The following is a 19,768-nucleotide window of genomic DNA, read 5'->3' as shown; positions in this document are numbered from 1 at the left end:
AGGACAAAAATGATTTAACTATCAAGATAGATATTGTCCCTAGTGGGCAATGTGGTTTTGCTGGAAAAACTGACTAACCTTGAAAAGTTGCTCCAAAAACGCCTCTGTCTGATGAAGATAGACAGTGTTCTCCTTCAAAGGTTGACTTGTGCTGTGGGCCAGCACTTGGTGAATAGCAGTTTTAAGTGCACTTGAAGTTAATGAGAAGGCAAAACATCGATATGAGGGAGACTTTAGGGTACAGAGGAATGTCACTGCTGGCCCATGTTACAGCAGTCAGCTTTAGCTTTCATAGCATCATAGAAGATACGAGTTGGAAGGTACCCATCAGAATCATCAAGTCCAACCCTTGGCTCTGCACAGGACACCCCAAGTGTCACACCCTGTGCCTGAGAGCATTGTCCAAACACTTCTTGCACTCTGTCAAGCTGGTGCTGTGACCACTTCCCTAGAAGCTTCCCTAGGAAGCCTGTTAGTGTCCAGCTATCCTCTCGGTGAAAACCTCTTCCTGATATCCAGCTGAAAACTCCTCCTGGCACAACTTTAGGCCATTCCCTCAGGTCCTGTCACTGGTCACCACAGAGAAAAGATCAGTGACTGCCCCTCCTCTTCCCCTAATGAGGAAGTTGTAACGGCAGTGAGGTCTGTTCTCCATCTTCTCTTCTCCAGGCTGAACAGACCAAGTGACCTCAGCTGCTCTTCATATGACTTCTCTTCAAGGCCCTTCACTGTCTTCGTAGTCCTCTTTTGGAACTCTCTAATAGTTTAATGTCTTTCTCATATTATGGCACCCAAAAACTGCCCTCAGCACTTGAGGTGAGGCTGCCCTAGCTCAGAGCAGAACAGGACAATCCTCTCCCTTACCTGGCTGGTGATGTTGGGCCATCAACCAGGACCTCCTGGTTTTTGGCAACACTAAGGGATTATTTGAGACCAGAGATAACTCAACACTGAAATAATTTTTCCTTCAGTGAAGCTGAGTAGTACTAATGAAATATGGTGAAATATACCAGCCTTGAATATTGTTATTCATGAATAAAAAAGAAAAGTAATTTTGTCTGTGAGAGATAATAATAGCCTGTACTGACACACTCATTTTATCTTACCTTTATTAAAATACAGAAACCACCTCCACAGCAATTGCAAGGGTAAAGGTAAAATTGAAGTTTCATAAGTGATCAGATTCTGATTATGACTACATGTCACCCAGTCTCCAGATTTACATTTGAGATAAGAGAAGACATGACAACTTACTGAGGTTATTTAACCTGACTTCTTTTTGAAGAGTAACTTTTATAAAATGAAAATTAATATTTGCAATTTTATTATCTTAAAATTAAAATACACGTTTGTGCTTCCTGTTTACAGGAAAACAAATATCTTCAAACTGCAGATGGGTGCATGACCTGATCATCTACCCCTGGTTGAAAGCCCACAGACATAATTTAAAAGGGCTGCAGTGTAAACTCACCTGAACCAAGTACTTCTACCCCACCACAGATTATAAGCATCAGCATAACTAGACATTCTATGGGTCCAAGTTTTTCTGACATAAATTGTAATCCCACCCAAAGGAGATCTGTGAACCTGTTACGCTCCAAAATTTGCCTTAAGACCTATATATTCCCAAAAAACGTGTGATCTCAACCTGGCACAGGCTCCAAGTTTTCTTTTAACAAGTGGAATAAACATAATTCATTTTAATGCCATCCATGTTTAATGTTAAAGAAAGTAGAGTGTTTTCCTTCCTGTGAGCTACATGGTTAAGACTGAGCTTGAAATTCTAGAAATACCCAAAAAGTAATTTCAAATCAAAAAACAACTATCCATTACAGATTTATTCCAGCTTCAAAGGATATATATACAATTACTAGCTAAGAATTCATTGTCTAGCATAGATTTTTCAAAAGTAGCTTATACTGGTAGTTAATAATTTCTACCGACTTTTGACAAAATGAACTAAAATTAAGATCTTACATTCAAGTAGCAGTCAAGAGTTCTGCCATGCAAGAACTCCTACAATACTTCTTTAAAGCCCTGAAATTCCTGTCATAAAGAGTAAAGAGAAGGAACAAAAATGGGGGGGAAAAATTAGAGAGGAGTATATGCCCTTAAAGCTGAAAAGAGTAAAGCTGGCACCACTTAAATCTTTCTTTAAGTAACAGTTCCATCACAGAAAAAGGCTTTTACCTCTGCCAGAGGTACTCCAAACTGCTGGTTCTCAAAATGCCAGTGTATGTCAAAGAAGCAAAATGCAATTATCAAGGCTCATTATGCCCTGTTGCTGGTACTGGAAGAATTTTGTTTTCCCTTCTGTCCATTCTGGTGGATGTCAGCCTGACCTTCCCAGGAAAAACCCATTTCTTTGTCCAAACACAACTCAGGATGCCCTAAAATCAAAAGTGTCAAGTCTGCAATGCCACCCTCAAGCAATTTGCTTATCAATAACCTATATAAACAAACAAATCTGCTCGCACAAATCAAAACCAGATCTTCCTTGATCTTTTACCATCTTAATATACATATCTTAATCTGATAGTGATCCTGCATCTGCCACTCCATACCTCAGCTCCTGCGGGAATGGGCAGAAGGACTCACAAAGAGTTGTCTAATGGGAAACATGAAGAACCTCTTGTGCTATTGGACCAGAAATCAAAAAGGATCACGTATAAAAAATAAAATCACTGTCAGACCTAATAGACCTAAGTATCCAATCTAATACTTTAAAAAATCCAGCTTCAGTGTTAAATAGTAATATCTGAATTTACTAAAGAGTTCTTATGCATTTATGTTATATTCAGTGGTGTTTCCTATCCTTTACACTTACAGTACACAGAAATAATTTAGACTATCTGGAATACAAGTGTCACACACCCTTAAATCCCAACAGCTATCTGGACATCTAGGAGCCGCATCCCTGATAAGAACCAAGTTTCTTTTAAAAGCGTATGTGTACATGTGCATAGGTGCATAGAGGGAGGAAAATGAAGACCAGCAATATCTCGGTTCATGTTCTGAAGTCTATAAAAGAAGATCAACCTTAAGAAAATAAATCTTAGTTGCATATTGGGATTGAATTTAAAATTTTATTTGGAACAGAATCCAACTATTTGTCAGCGTCATACAGAAGAGTGTGTGTATAAATGCAGATCATGTGGTATAATTTGTGCTCTGGTTCTGAGGCATCCTGTCTTTCTCCTCATTCAGTAAAACACTGCTGAAGTCCCTTTGTCAAGCACCAAGTTGTTTCCTAGATTAAACAGCAGATAGTGAAAAATGCAGTTAAACTCTTGTTGGACTACAGCATTGATACAGATTTTAGGCCAGTCATTTCTCAGATAATATGAACCACTGAGTTTGCTTAATAAATTTATATCATCTGGTTCTTATCATATCCCCACTATTTCAGGGTATGATGAAGTGTCGGTGACAATATGCAAGGCTCCTCTGAGGCCACTGCCTAAACTTGCCTTTAGCTACTGTAAAAATTATGTTATGGACAGAAAACTAGTGTTTTTTCTTCTATAGTGGTCTTTCTGCCCAGACTTTCAGATAAGTTTAAATGCATCCCTATATGAATTCTTGCCAAGCCACACATTCTCCTTTGAGTAATCCTTGAGCATCCTTTGATGTTAGTTTGTCATTGAGATTAAATATATACTTCACACAGTATTGAAATGCTGGCTGCAGTGAACCAGGAAGAAAATGCTATCAGCACTTCCCTAGGTGTGTAATGACAGGTGACAAGGCCAGTGTCCTCAATTCTTTATAAAACCCCTGTATTTCAAAGCCTCAACCAATGTAAATGTACGGTTTATAAGATTTCATTTGCACAATATTATGTATCTTTATTGCATTTCATCCAAGTTAACAGCTGGATTAAAGCCCACATGGGAAACCATTTAAAAATCTCTGCCTTTTGAAAAAAGGTGAGGCAGAACCAATTCATAGCCAGTTGAATTAATATCAGTAATTGCCATTAAAAAAAAGTTAACTTGCAAGATATTTCTGACTAACTGTTGAAACTTTTCAAGGTGAATATCTTGAAAACTTCATATGTAAAATATTCTGACATATCAAGATTGCAAGGCACATAAAGAAAATGTTTAATCTGTCTAGGCAAAGAGTTGCACATCATTTTAAATGGTACAGTACAACCAAAGCTCATCTACTGTTCCAGAATAACTGTACTATACTGAAGAAAGGGATTACGAATGTAAGCCTCATTCTTCTGAGGAGCACAATTTCCTGGAAGCACTAGGATTTCCCATGGCAATAGTTCTTCAGCTCCAAACAGGTATTTTTCCATTTCATGCACCTCATGAAACCAGAGGTCTCCAAGTCAGCCTTAGCAACCAATCACTTCATCCTATTTTCTTTTCCCAAAAGTCAGATTCAGGGTCAGGACAGATGAACACTGTTTAGGTGGTATGGTAAATAGCTTGTCTTCCAATTGTCTTGTCCGTATCCCATGTAAAAGCAAAAAAAGTACTTCTGCCACCCAGCCAGCCTCCAGAAGGATCACACAAACCAGAAAATCCTGCCTACTTGACATGCCTACCAAAGTAATGGAAGTTAAAAGATAAAAAGAGAAAATGCCCTTATACCCAATCTCCTTGAGTTATTTACTGCACCTGAGATACTGAGAGACTACAAGTGCCATTGCTGCCATGAACAACTGCATGCTGTTCCATATAGCCAGATCAAAAGAATGCCTACAGAACTCTTCAAAATACTCCCACAACACTGTTTTCCTTGACAAATAGCCTGGAAAGAAAAGTGGCTGCCGTGAGCATCAGACATCTTGAGATGTAAGTGGCTATTATTCGAACACTGTCTCTCCAGTTCCTTAGAGGCTAGCGGCTCCTTTCTACTGAGGATGCAACTGTGAGCTGAACATTACCATCCCAATTGCCCCAGGTGTTACAGTCTTGGAACTTAACTCAGGAATTTTTGCCTCCTTTTCACTTGCAAGTCAAAGCAAAAGGCTTCTGAGGGAATCAAGAGAGTATTTCCTATGGAAAACCCCTGGCACAGGAACCCTTGATCTGAGTGTCTCCAAACCTCAAGGAAGCCACTGGCACAGGAGCACAGGTGTGTGAGCATGTATTCTGAACTTTGGGTAATTATGCTCAGATTTTGCTATTTTTTGCAGATAAATGGCCCAGGATTTATTATTTTAGTCTGTTAAAAACAATAAACAAAACCCCCCATATCTCTCTCTGGATAATTTTTAATTTACTACTCTTCCTTCTTGCCCCAAATCATCCATCATTTGAAAGAAACAGGAAGGACACCTTGATGAGAATTGAAGAGGAAATCTCACCAAGATACTCTTGCAGTTTCCCAGTACTTATTCTGCTCCTGTGAACAAAGGGAAAGAACAATAGGTAGATTTTTCCTTACCCTAAAGGGAAACAATTGATATCCATACAGTGAGCTCAGGGACATTAGTAAAAAATTGCTGTGTCAGTCCTTTTCAGTGCTGTATTTCTTTTTGTCTTCTCTTATTCTTAGCAGCACGACAGACTCATTGGGGACAGGAAAAGATAAATTATGGTATGTTTTCCTTTTGCACAGGAAAGCAAAGGTTTTTTGAGAGGCAAAGCCTCATGTCTCTTCCTAACCATGACCTGATATGGCTATTGCACAAGTAATAGGACAAAGTGTCACACTGAACTCCTGAAACCACTGTGTCTGTAGTCTCAGTCTTGTACACAGTTGCACCCTCTTACATCAATATCCCCACACATGAATTCATCTCAGAAGGATAAGAACATTTGCAATGCCGTCCTCATAGTCCTGAGGAATTCCTAATGCCCTGAAGCAAACCGTATAGCTGTGCTCTGCATATGGGAGGACACAGCTTACAGTGTGCAACAGCACAGGGAGGAATCGATTAACAGCCATCTCAGGACATTAAGAGCTAAGCAGCCATTCCTAAACCTGGACTGGAAGTTGTATCCCAGGAGAACGGTGCCAAATGTGAGCTCATTTCTTCTCACAGAAGGGCAGCAGCCAGCTGGAGGGGCGGAGAAGGGGGTTGCTGGCAGAGGATGGAGCTGACACTGGATCACTTCAACGTGCACACACTGAGCTCTGTGTAACATTTTATAATAGTGCCTTATAAACTTCAAGATCAGTCCTATCTCTCACCCTTCTAACCCGTATGAAAAAATACACCAGGAGAGCAATGCAAGAGTTTTCTTTCTTGTTCTCACAGACTGAAGTTACAACAATTCATGGCATTTAAATCCTGCCTTGCTGATGTAAACACCAGGCATGGGTGATCCAATATAGAGCAAGTCCAATCTGGCTCAGCCTCAGACTTGTCGCCTTATTGCCTCAGGGTTTTTAAGGCTAGGACTGGTTCAGATGCAGGATATGTGAAATCACTTTTCAGAATTCAGAGCCCACCCAACAGCACAGGTTCAAAAGTGCATCTTGCACTCAAGGACTTCAGGTTTGTCTTCCACATAGCAAAACTTGTGGGCAGGGAAAAAGCCCACAAGGCACACAGAAAGATGAGAAAAAAGTAAAATTGTAACCTGTGATGAGGCCTATTAGAAAACACATCAAGTGTTTTCTAAGTGGTAAGAAATGAAAGTATGTGCTGGCTGTGTTGTTTTCATCAGCTTTAAGAAAAAATGGCCAATTTATGCCTGACACTGAAAGCTCCAGACAAGAGAAGAAAACTTCCCAAAGACTTGTTCAATTTCAGACAACATTTGCAATTATGAGCTTTATTCAAAACAAATGAAGGCTCCTATTTTTTTGATGGTCTGCCATCTCCCTCAGTTACCTCATGGAGATGTGTGTGTGCTTATTTTAACAACAAGGGGCATAAAGAGTAGAAACATTACACTTTGGTGGAGCATGAAGACTAAAAAGGAAATATTTATGTAAAAAATAAAGAGGGAGGGAGGCAGGAAGGCATGGAAGCAGAAGGCAAGAAGAAAGGCAGAGAGGCAGGAAGATATGAAGGAAGGCAGAGAGGAAGGACCAGATTTTTTTTTTTTTCCATGAATTTATATTGAACTGCCAGTATGGAAATGGCTAAACACCATCAGGAAATAAGCTGCTGCTACTCCTCTCATGGTGCCCTCTAATCTCATGTGATGAAAATATTTTTCCATTGCTGCACCCAATGGCAGAAATTACATACCCAGATTTTGAACCAGTTTTCTACACAGAAAGGATATGCATTTCTCTCTACATTTTTTTCAGTCTTCATCTCTAGTAAGTTGAAAGTGATAAGACACTCCCTCTTGACCTGGTGCTTACCAGCATTGATGGGCAGATGAGCCACTGGAGAATGACAAGACTGCTAAAGTTTGGAGTAGTAGAATTTGAAAATTAAAGACATAGCAACTCAAGTTTTTTTGTTTCACATATTTCTGTTGCAACACTTCCCTCTTCTCTTCAGCTAATTCAGATCTTTCCTTTTTAAAACACGTCTGGACCTTTAAGAGAGATCTTGGACATGTCACAGGAACTTGAAAATCCTCTGTCTTTTAAAAAGTTACAGGAAGTATGAAAATGTTATAGTATGTTTTCTTTTGCTGTAGTTTGTTTTCCTGTCCAAAAGGCATTTACAATAAAAGAAGATAGCCTTGGGCTTGTTAAGGGCCCATTTTGTTCGCCCTGAGCAACTCATGCTTTTAACAGTTCAGACTGAAAGAAATACAGAATTTCAATAACCAGTAAGTAAGTAAATAAATAAATAAATAATTCACCCATCTGATGCCAGGATCCAAACAGTAGGAGACCTTACTACTTCCGTTATTTCCTTTCATATCTGGCTCTGTTGATACAGCACAGAACGTGAATAACACACTAGCAAACTTCAAACAGGGGCTGCGATTATATCCAACAAAGCTAGAAGGGGAAATTTGACACCCACACAGTATATTCATATGGAAACAAAATTAATATATTTGTTTTATGTGACAGTTTGAACTTATTATAAGTTGCATATAATTTCCTGTCTCGTTTCTTGAGTACTCTTGGAATTTATTTCAGGATGCCTTACATTATCACACAACCCTTCCCTCTAGCCTGACACCCTCTCTGCTGGACTTCCTCCGTGAGGAGTCCCTGAAAAGCAGAAATTTTAAAGGTTGAAGCTTTGAAGCTTTAGAAGAGGTTTCATAAAGGCAGTGAAGACTAAAGTGGAAACAACGGTAAAATTAATTGAACTTACCACTTATTTCTCTGCATAGCTAGAAAGACTGTCCCCATAAGCAGTGACCAAAAAATCTACAGGTGGCAAAATTACTAAGGCTTTTACATATGCTGGCTTTGTAACAAAATTAAATCTCACAAATACACACACTGCTTTCCCTCCCCTTCCAGTTTGACCCAACTTTAGCTACTTTTATAAGAAGTTTGGAAAAGTTCAGTTACTACAGAAAAAAAGAAAAAAAGGTGGCCTTACATGGAATGAAATTGTAAACAGGGTACTTAAAAGGTACTCAGACATTTAATTAAATTATTTACATTCCCGGAGGTAGAAGGACATTAAAGTGATCAGATTTTACTAAGCTTTGACTATTATTGATCTGTGTTAAACACTATGCAGGGTTAAGGACCTAAGAGAAGATCTCACTCCATGAAATGTATATCCCTTGTTTACTTCCCCTACTTTGCCTAAACATATGTCTAAGAGTCAGAACGTGTTGTAACACCTTGAGCATGCAAAACTGGTCAGCCATCTATTAAGACAAGCCTGCTGTCCATAAAGTGATGCAAAAGATGGAGAAGCCAACAGTAAAAACTAGCCATTCTTGTAGCTCTTCTTAACTACAAGAGTTAGGAAAAAGTTGCGGCTCATACCCAAGTATGATATTCTGATGAAACAATCACTTCATGCCAATTTTTGGATTAGTTGTTGTCCTCCTGATGAGACTTATTTTAGAACTGTCCTTGGCTTGGGTTGAGACAAATAATTTATTTTTCTTTTTCGTGCTCCCCATCGTGATATTATAGCACCTTGTGGTTGGTATGCTTTCACTTTTTTTTTTTTTTTTTTTTTTTTTTTTTTTTAAATACCTTTAGCTTTTTAATTATTTCCATAAGGATGATCTTACCATTCTTTTTCCTTCCTCAGACTGCAACTTCCCATTTTTCCCATGTAATTGTTTCCCATACAATTCTGAGTTTTCTTACAAGGTTAAGAAAATATCTACAGAAAAGCAATAGAAGCAACACTACTGTCTGCAGATTTGACACAGAATATAACAATTCTGTCAATACAACAGAAACCATGAGGTCTTATTTAGACAAATAATGACACAGTTATAAGGGATTAAGATTTTATTTTCTTCAGCAAAAATTTATTCATTCATAGACTGATAGTTAGTTCTCTTCTGAAAAATTATTTGTCTGGTCATGTGGCCTTCTCAACTTTTACATTGACTCATGAATCTTCTGAGCATTGAAAATTGTCCAGCTGACAGATCTATGACTACTGGTGATCACATTCCAATCTTCAGATTCTCCCCACTATTCTATGTCATACCTTCTTTTATTATTCTTTTGCAGCCCTATGAATCTAGGAAAGTCATGAAAAGAGCACGTTAAACTTTAGTGACACTGGTGAAGCAGACCAGTAGCTCAACAGCCTACATTAAGTGCTGACTTCCTTTGATTAAAATCCAAAAGCAAAAAACTTTCTTCACACAATCTTAGTTTAGCTCACTCAAGCTTCTGGACTTGGTAGGAAAATAAATAAATTCATACTTCAAGAATCTGAAGAAAGAGGTTAGTAAAAGATGTCCAAATACAGAATTCTAGAGTAATGTCAGAACAAATTATAATCATACATACTTAGTAGCATCTAGTCCTTTCTATGAGAAATGGTTTTGTTTTATAGACATCAAATATCCGAAGCATGGCAGCATGAGTCACAAGCCACAATGGTGAGATATTTTTACTTTGTAACATGAATAAACCTCAGCTTTGTATAGCTGAACTCTGCATTTCAGTTCATCCTCACCCAACCAATGGGAGCAAATGCTGGATTGTATGTATACATGATCCTGCATGAAAATACATTTGTGTTCTTTGGATCTAATACTGGAAAAAACCCATTTAATATACCTACAATTGTAGACACAGATAAGCAGACACAGCAGTTGGTAGACTTACCTACACATGAAAGGAAAAACCATCAAGTTTTATACATTCAGATGTAAACAAGAAACATATTCATTTCACTGGCCAATTGCTCTTGTGGTCACCCAAGAGAGACCCAGTTAGATAATAGGGGAGTGTAATGCCAAAGAGCCTGGAAGGAATGGACTATTGTATTTGACTATTTTCCATGTACAAATTAGCATATCAAAAGAAAGAAATCCTGCAGAAAAACACATGTACTTTATTACAGTTCCTAGTATTACTTCTGTATCATAACAGAACAAAGAGAGATAAAAAAGCTGCTGAAAAGATGCAAATAACAAATGCAAATGTGTTTAAATGTCCTTCTGACATGACATGATTTGACTTCTAGTTCAGCTGAGCTCATGGCTGGTTATGGTTTTGGCCACATTCCTTTGAGTTAGACAACTGTGATTTGCTTGTGCTAGGCTTTTATTTTTAAACTAACAAAAAGGAAAATTTCTGGAAAAAAAAAGCCTAATTTCTTTTGTTGCTTTTAAAAATAGTACTTCCTTAGCATGCATAAGTTCATGGAGCAATTTTCCAAAGAAAAATTCTACAAATATCTGGTCTTTCTCTGGAAAGAGAAACTACCCTTTCATACTACCTTTTCAAGACAAGCACCTAAGTGTCATGGCTCAGATTCTCAAGAGTAGCCATGAAAATACTTAGTCCACATGAATGCTAGAGAAACTGGTTCTTTGCATATGGAGTAAGTTTTAGGATCGTTAACAAAATACACTAGGGACCCCCAGCAACCTTGATCAGGCACCACTCAACTGAAAATGAATATAATTTCTTCTGAAGAAGGCTAAGAACTCCAATGGAGTAGTGAGCTGCACTTACTGTTACACCACTCGAGGCAGCTGCTAGCGAGAGAAAGAGGAGGGGCTTTTGCTGTGGTTGCCTGTGGACTTGTCACAGCCCTGTGAGGCTGCTACGGCTCAATTGCCTTTAGCATTGCATGTACATAGGCTGTACATGTGCCTGGGCTGTGCAACCTCCTTCCTGAGGTGAGGATGCTGAACAAAGAATTTAGGTGATGCTTTGCTCAACTGTGTCTTATTGAAAATGGAGAAACATGTGATAAATTATTCTAAGACTGATGCTGTAAGCATTTATTGAGTAACCTTAGTGCTTACAACTGTGAACTTTTGCTGATGTTACTAGAATGCCACATGACAAGAAGCTGCTGGTGTTGGTTATCATGAGAAAGATAGGGCCTTTAGAAGAGATACAAGGTGATACACATAAATCCAAATGTTGATTTTCACAGATTTCAAACTCGTTCTATCTACTTGGCTAAAGTTTAACATCTAGAATGCTAACTACTGTGTCACAGCCTGATTTACTGACTTACTGGTTTTTTTTTTTCTCAAAAAACATCTATGAGCTTTCTACCACATCTTTGGTCAACTCATGCTGCAATAAACTACAGTAGGACTGAGTATACCAAGGTATCCCTATCTCTAGACAGAAGCTGAAAGTCAAATAATGGAATGTTTATCTAATCTCCTGCTGAAAGCAAGTGAGAGATTTTCCTGACTATGGAGGGAGCAAAAGAATGGTCTGATTCAAAAAAGAAAGTTAAGCTTGCTTCACATCACTATTCTTAAGGTACAAAGAGATTTGGTGCGAGGTGGGGGAAATCTCTTGAGGCAGAGTAAGTCATACAAATAAAAACTAGTATAATTTGGAATATAATGCATAATAGTTGGCAGTAGAATGCAGTATTTATTTTCATGAATCAGAGACTGAGAACTTAATTCACAAGCAGCAGAGTGATGCGCAAATATTATGAGTATGAGCTTAACATGGGGCCAAATCCCACACTCTTTACACACTCTTTTTGAGTCAAATCTCTGGTTGATCTTCCTTAAATTAGTCCTGCAGGATTGTCTCAGTCATTACTGACTTATTACAGTCATCAGGTTATAAACATCTCCTTTTCATAAATGAAAGAGAGTCTATGCTGACTTTATGCTGTTTGTGTGAATTCAGTATTATAAATAGAAAATAGACCTTTAAACAAAGTAAAACTTTTAGATCAGTCCAGATAGCATTCTTATTTCTAGTACTCAAATAGTATTTAGTCACTCAATATCAAAAAAGTTGTTCTTTTTTTTTTTTTAATTATACCATCATTTAAAATAAACATTTTGAACAGAGTTATCCTAATGTTTAGGTATCCATGTGGCTACTAAAAATTGCGTTAAGATTAGTTTACTGTGATTAGTATAGATTGGTTGACACAGATAAATAAGAAGATGGAAGCTGCTATAAAATTAATGTGTTTCTTAATGGTATTCTGCTATTTGAACTCCTACATTCAATCAAATCTTAGGAAAAGGGCAACATACATATGCCAATCTGACTCTGGTATCAAAGGTGTATGTATATTAATATCCTTTCTGCAGATTTTCTCATTGCCAACATAGCACTTATAAAATTAAGTATGAGTCAAAATGGAACATATAATGTCAATCAAACAGCACAGATACATCTCTCAGCTGTAAGCATCCTATCAGGGAAGTATGCAAGAAATAATATAGCAATGATCAAGTTTACTGCCCTGAAGTATACGTATACCGGATATCACAGAATGTATCTTTCTAAGGTTGGTATAAACTTGACTCAGTAATGAGGTACAGAAAAAATGAGAGTGCATTTACGCTGGTTTTAGGAAAAACTTCAATACATGCTGTACCTCTTTTCTCTGCATGTGCAAAACTGAGACATATTTTTATTTTCTTTTTTATAAGGAAGAAAATTCTAGGAACATTAGAGCGTGATACAGTTTGATTTAAAAGCAGAGAAACAGCTCCTCTCTAAATCCCAAACAATTAAATCACCATTCACAGGCCATTGCCCTCCAAGTTTAGAAAGCTGATGCCAGCATCAACTTCTTGGTTCTACCTGCAGCAACCCACAATATCAAGGCTCCAAGTCTGCAGTGTTGCAGAGAGAGTAAGGCTTCCATGACTTGTTCAAAACAAACACTCTCCAGCTGCGATCGTCTTAAGAGATTAAAAACATACCCACCCGCATATATGCACACAGACACAGTATCAGCTACAGGCGGTCCGTATTTTAGGAAAGAAAGGGCATTTACCAGGATGAGGGAAGCTAGAAGCAGGGTGCCAGCGGTTGTCCAGCGGCAGCACTCCATTGTCGGGTCGGCACGGACCTGGGCTCGGACACGCGCAAGCTGCCAAGAGCTCGACTGCCTGCTGTCCCATCCAGCTCTGGGGCAAACCTTCAGCCCCGCTTCTCCGCCTCCATCCGTGCCGCTCACATTTCCTGACCCAGGCGTGGGTGAGTGGGTTGGCGTGCGCCGCGGGGAAGCGCCCCCTGAGCCGGCGTTTAGCCAATCCCCCTCCTGCTATTCAGACGTGCTGCACAACAAAGCCAAGAGGTCTGGGGCAAGCGTAGCAGCTAAAGACAGAGGGGAAGGAAAAAGAGAGCGGGAGAGGAGGAGTAGTAGGAGGAGAGAGGCCGAATGGCAGAGCTGAGCTGAGTGCTCTGCCTGCAGCTCCCGGAGCTCTGCTTCACCACTTGCCGTGAGCTGTTCACGCCTATTGGTAGGTCAGTAGCTCTCCTGAGCGTGCATTGTTCCAGACAGGAGGGAAACTTAATCTGTGTCGATACATAACGTATAAAAGGAACCAACCGGAAAATGCTTACATTCTCCAGGGAGAATGCGCAGTTTGCTAAATTCTTGTATTTTTCACAGAAAAGTGCTCTCTTTTACACTGTTTGCTCAGCAATAAAGGGTAAAAATGCTCTACATTAAAATTGTAAAGCAAGAATTTTTTAATAGGACTGAGTGACAGACTTTCTGTAACTAAATTTTTCGGCTTTGGGGAAATTTAAAACCTAACCTATTCTGCATTGGAAGGAGAGTGAGATTACTGGAGGAAGAATTTTGTATAGAAAGGCAAAGACTCACATACCTCAGGAAAGGTGGGAACTCTGCCTTTTAAGTATTCATTTGACAGATAGGAGTTTCAAATAACTGCCCTCACTCTGTTTAGAGTTCGTTTCGTTTGCCTGCCTATGCTCCTGCGTTGCCTGAATTCTCTAGCATTTTGTTTTTAATTTTTTTTTAAACCATCTGTTTATTTTATTTTCTGAAGGAGAAATTGCAAACTGAATCCAGGAACTTTCTAAAAGCAGTAGGTATTCTCCCACATGGAGCTGAGCTGGATGCCTTGCAGTTGCAACATTTTGGTGCTGCAGGGCACATCACGTCCAGCAGGCACATAGAAAGCCTAGTAAAGTCGTGATTCTGGTACGTCAGCAAGCTCTGGCAATGGAGAAAAGTAAGGTACATGTGTGTTAGGGGTGAGGAATAGTATGCTAGCCATAAATCTTAAAAGTGACTCAAGTCAGAAGCTAGCAAAGGGAAAGGAAGCTCTCTCTGCCAAGGGCTAGGACTGGGGACCAAAAGGTAAAAGGAGCAAGGGTAGACCACAGACCATTTAAGAGAACTGCACATCAGTAGAAATTAAAACCAGCCTGGAGGAAAAGCTGGGTGAACAGATGGAGAGTGATACAGACTTTGTAAAAGAAAAAAAAACTGGGTGGAAAAATAAAAAGAGACACAGATGTTGAAAAGTATAGGAGTATAGAAGTATAGATAGGAGTATGGAAGAGTCTGGCTTTGTGTAACAGGAACAGAAACATAAACACTGAAGATATCTAAAGGCCATAATAAAAAAGATATCAACGAGATGGAGATGAGCTTTAGGAAATGAAGCTGAAGAAGAAATTCAAAATAAGAAATTAAAGTAATTAGGAACAGTGGGAGAAATAGATGTCAGCCTTCACTGCCCAGCAGTACCTTTGGACTTGGCAGGCAGGAAGCAGGGCCAGAAACACTGAAAAGGCTCAGTAGGAAGAGGCTATGATGGAAATGCATTAGCATAGTGCATTAGCAGGACTGAACATAGGAAGAATGAGAAAAGGTCTTAAACAGGTTCTAAGATCCCTCTAGTACATCTTTATGTATCTCTACAGCAACTTCAGTGACTTCTTCATGGAGGAAAGGACAGGGATGGACCACTTTGCACCATCAGAAATGAGGAAATGACCATAGGATGACATCAATGGAGAAATTATTACTACTTCTATTGCCATGGAGAAGTCAGGAAACTAAACATATAAATCTAAAACTAAACATATGAATCTAAAAATATAGCATATTTTTTACAAATAACACCATTATCCCTGCAAAGTAATGACCTCATATCTTTTGCTTCACCAGCAGTGTCAACACATGCACCAAGAGATGCACAAAAGGATTTTGTCCATACATTTCCTAGCTACTGTTGTATGTTTTCCACCATACTGTTTTCCTTTTCTACAAGACTAATGTCATTGGAAAAGTACTTACAGTAGTTTCTGGAATTCCTGTAAGTGAAATTCTGAAGACAAACTTTTATATGTAAACAGCAAGATTTGTAATATTGAATAAATGATTCATAACTGCTTTATTTTTAAGAAAAAAACTGTTGCAATTATGATTACATGACTTACAATGGATGGATCAACTGACAAAGATGTTTTCATAACCATGTGTTTGAGGTTTTTTGTTGTGTAGTTTTGTTTTTTTTTTTCTTTTTCTTTCTCTTAGTCTGACTTTCAACTGGAGATGTTACACTAACATTACATAAACCCATTTCTGAATGCCTTATTTTGGGTATTCAATCCTCGTTCAACTTTGGAAAACGTGCCTTTTTTAAAAGGAAGTGTTGGATATTCTTCTTATCAGTACAGAAGGCTCAACAGACAACTGTGTCATCTGAGATGGAGTAATATTTTTGGAATTATTTTTATATTCAATGTATTCTGCCAGTGTTCTGGTCATGGAACTCCATTGCAGCTGATGGGAATGTTGCATGAAGAATGATGGTGGGAGACAGCGGTTTATTACACAACAAAATCATAGATTCATTAGGTTGGATAAAACCTTTATGATCACCAAGTCCCAATGTTACTTTAACACTGCCAAGTCCACCAATAAACCATACTCCTAAGCACCATATCTATACATCTTTTAAATACCTCCAGGGATGGTGACTCAACCACTTCTCTGGACAACCACCTGACAACCACTTCAGTTCCCAATATCCGATCTAAATATCTGCTGTTTCAGCTTGAGGTTGTTCTTCTCCTACCACTTGTTTCCTGGGAGAAGTGACTGACCACACACCCAGTTTTAGAGAGTGATAAGGTCTCCTCTCAGTCTCCTTTCCACCAGACTAAAGAACCCCAGCTCCCTCAGCCACTCTTCACAGGACTTGTGCTCCAGACTCTCCACCAACTTCCTTGTTCTTTTTTGGATGTGCTCCAGAACTTCAACTTCTTTCTTGTAGTGAGTTGAATGTTGTGCACTAATGCCACAAAATCATGTGATCTGCAATGTTTAGACATGTTGAAATGGTGACTTAGCTTTAAAGAGCTTTGTTTATCCAAGATATGTGTTAAATCACTGGGACAGGAGCCCAATATTCATAATAGCATTGAAATATATATGAAATTCACCAGGACTGATACTTTGTTGCACATTAAAAATTAGGACCAGAGTCTAAAATGAAACTTGAATTTTGTTTTCACAACGGACTCATGCAAACCATGTGATTTTTTCATGAAACCACATAAATATCATTCTTCCAACAGTTTGGCTTTCAGTTTTCTGCACATAGCTGAACCTAGAAATCAAAGTGAAATTCAGGGAATGGAAACTCACATGAATCAAGTCCAAGGGAAAAGTCTACTCAAATTCTTGAATATAGCTTTAATGAGCAGTCATGCCCAATATCTGCCAATTTCCATAGAGCAGTATTGCATCTACCTAAAGGCTCATTTGAATTATTCCTAACTGGAAAAAAAAAAAAAAAAAAAAAAAAAAAAAAAAAAAAAAAAAAGAAAAGAAAAGAAAAAAAGAACGGAAAAAAAATTAGAAAGGCATATAGATTTACTGAAAACTACTTCAAGTCATCAAATACCTGAAAGTGTTCTGGAGCTAAACATCTCCATTTCCTGTTGTTTAGGTCCAGGACTTTATTATATTGCATATATTTATTTGTATGGAGTTAATTTATTTGTCTTGCTGAAATTTCATTCTATTTATGGAACACTAGTTTGGGAGTATAGAGTGGGATATTTCTTCTTTAGATGCACGTATACAAAAATTAAACTCTACACTTCAAAGCAAAATGTGCTCTAAACAAAGTAACATTGCCTGAAGAGTGCAAAAACTCAGGCTCTGCTCACATATGCCATACACCCTAAGTGGATACAAGAATTCAGAGCAATAAAAGACTGCTATCTGCAGCAGAAACAATACCTGAAACTTTGAGGCATATGTTAGCCAGTGTGGATGGTGCCTGACGTGTCCAGCACTGTTGTTTCCCCAGTAAGACAGAGGCTGCTTTTAGCAAAATCCCAATGCTACAGATGAAGTCCTGAGACACTCAAAATCATTTGCAAAAACTAGTAGTGGAAATTGGCGAATCTAGGATTGAATTTAGCATCACTTTCTTAATATACATATGCAAATGTGTCATCTCCAAGCCCTGACTTTACAAATATATCCCCTTCACCATCTCAAGGAGGAGTGCACAAATACACTGTGTATTGTATATATATATACACACTACTCTGTGTTCTGAAAATTATTCCTTCTACTTTCTGAAATGGTTATTCATTCCAGTTTTCCTTCACCTCTGACAGGTGTTAAATTAAATTTGTTTGCATCTGTTTGAGAGAAACAGAATTGGTCACCAATGCTGTACTCTACCTATTACAGATTATATGAAATGGAAGTAAAAGCCAAGGCTGGTGTCTGAAGCAGTATTTTAAGCTTTGTGGATTTAACAATACTTAATTTGAAAAACACACGTGCAGGCAGAGAAAAACTGGTAACATCAATATACTTTACAGCAGGAAAGAGTGAACTCAGCTTTGGAGCTGATCTCCCTGGTGAGAATATGTTACCGTTGTCACTCAGAAGACACCTGTCTCTTTCTGGTAGCTGGAACTCTTTTTTGCCATAGTCACTAGCAACCAGATTTTTTTTTTCCTACTTTTTCAGTTAGCAGTTGTTCTTAGATTTTTCTTTTTTCTCTTGTAAGCCTAGATTGATTTCTGGGAACCTGGAAGCTTGCACAAATATGGAAAGTGAGTAGCAGGAGGGAGCCAGTTCTTTATAAGGAGATATAGGCAGGATTTGCATTTATGCATGTGTGTGCCTCTGTGTGCCTTCCAAGAGCTGTGAAAGAAACTGAAAAAATGAAGGTTATAGGGACTGTGATATTCTGGAGTGTCTAGGTACAGCTGATTTAGATATACATGATGTGAGATTATGAAAGCACTTTCCTTAAAGGGTGAGGTGCTGATGCATACAAACCTTTACCTAGACCTCCAGCTTGAGATAAGACTCAAAAGTATGATAGGAGGAACGATACAGCTCTGAGCAGTAGCAAATTCCTTATTCACACCTAGCAGGGAAATAGATCCATAGTTCAGCCTTCAGACTCATCAGGTCTTTGCCCTTTACAAGATTTTACTACCTTTACTGGTTGCCATGAGCACTGGAGTGACAGGACATCACTTTGGAACAGGTGCGCTGTGATCTCTCTGTGTTCAACGCTCACATCCATTGTGAGACAAGGTCTCAAGAAAGGGATGATATGTAACATTGCTTAATTCATTTTGTTTGGCTGAACAGAAATCAGACCGATGAGATGCTTCAACACAAAAAATTTTGAGCTTTCAATATTGAAACAGTTGCTTCCTCCATGGGATCTATGGAGAAGGTTGAAGCGAATTCCTAAATGGGGAATGCTACTTTCTTGAAATTTAACTGTATTATTGAAGTCATGAGCTATAGAGAACTCACTGCTTCCTTGCTAGTTTGTTACCATTTACCTTACGAGTTATGCTATCTGTTGTACTTCAATAATAGACCTAGACCTTTGGCAGCTGTAAAATCTAAACCAAAAGTTTGCCAAAATGCCTAAATGGCTATAGACTCCTGCAGGGTTTTTCACAACAATTTAACATTGTGTTCACATTTTTTCATTGTAAGGGTGTGGCATTTTAGGGATGAGCCAAGCATCTTGAACTGACATGCTTGAGAACCTAAATTACAACAACAAAAAAGGGAAATTCTGCAACAGGAGACAGATGCAAAATTACTTCCTCCTCCAGTTTTGATAGGTGAGAAAGACAACCATTTTTTCCAACATAATTTCTCTCTCAGGCTTATTTCTTCATACAAGACAGTTTCCTGTATTGTTGTGCTGATGTATGCTCCTTTTGAAGTCTACTTTCAGAAGCTTTTTCAAGAAGCCTTATCTATTTTCATTCTTCCCATGTCTTTTGCCTCCCAGCCAGTGCTGTATCTCAGCTTGCTCTAAAACTTAACTTGCCCCTGCTCTTTGAGCAGCCCACAAAACACAGAAAAGAATCAGTTTCTGTTTTTACAAACAGGGCACTCTAAGTACAGTAAGATTAAGCGCAAATAAATAATTTACCCATGATTTTACATGAAGGCATGAACAGAGGACAGAATTGTAGATTTCTGAAGTTACAAACTAGCAGC

General features: G+C 38.5%; 1 protein-coding gene across 1 annotated transcript in view; it reads right to left on the bottom strand.

Moving 5' to 3' along the window:
* Nucleotides 1-13,327, bottom strand: part of ADAMTSL1 (ADAMTS like 1) — a gene marked incomplete at its 5' end in the record, with an annotated part of 171,752 nt that extends 158,425 nt beyond the window's left edge. The window contains one exon of the mRNA XM_083883570.1: nucleotides 13,271-13,327. Coding sequence (XP_083739696.1) covers nucleotides 13,271-13,327 — 57 coding nt within the window. The remainder of the gene's footprint in view (nucleotides 1-13,270) is intronic.
* Nucleotides 13,328-19,768: the final 6,441 nt, after the last annotated feature.

This window comes from Zosterops lateralis, assembly GCF_965231275.1.
Source record: "Zosterops lateralis genome assembly, chromosome: Z".
Classification (NCBI taxonomy): domain Eukaryota; kingdom Metazoa; phylum Chordata; class Aves; order Passeriformes; family Zosteropidae; genus Zosterops; species Zosterops lateralis.
This window is presented reverse-complemented; position numbering and strand designations above follow the sequence as displayed.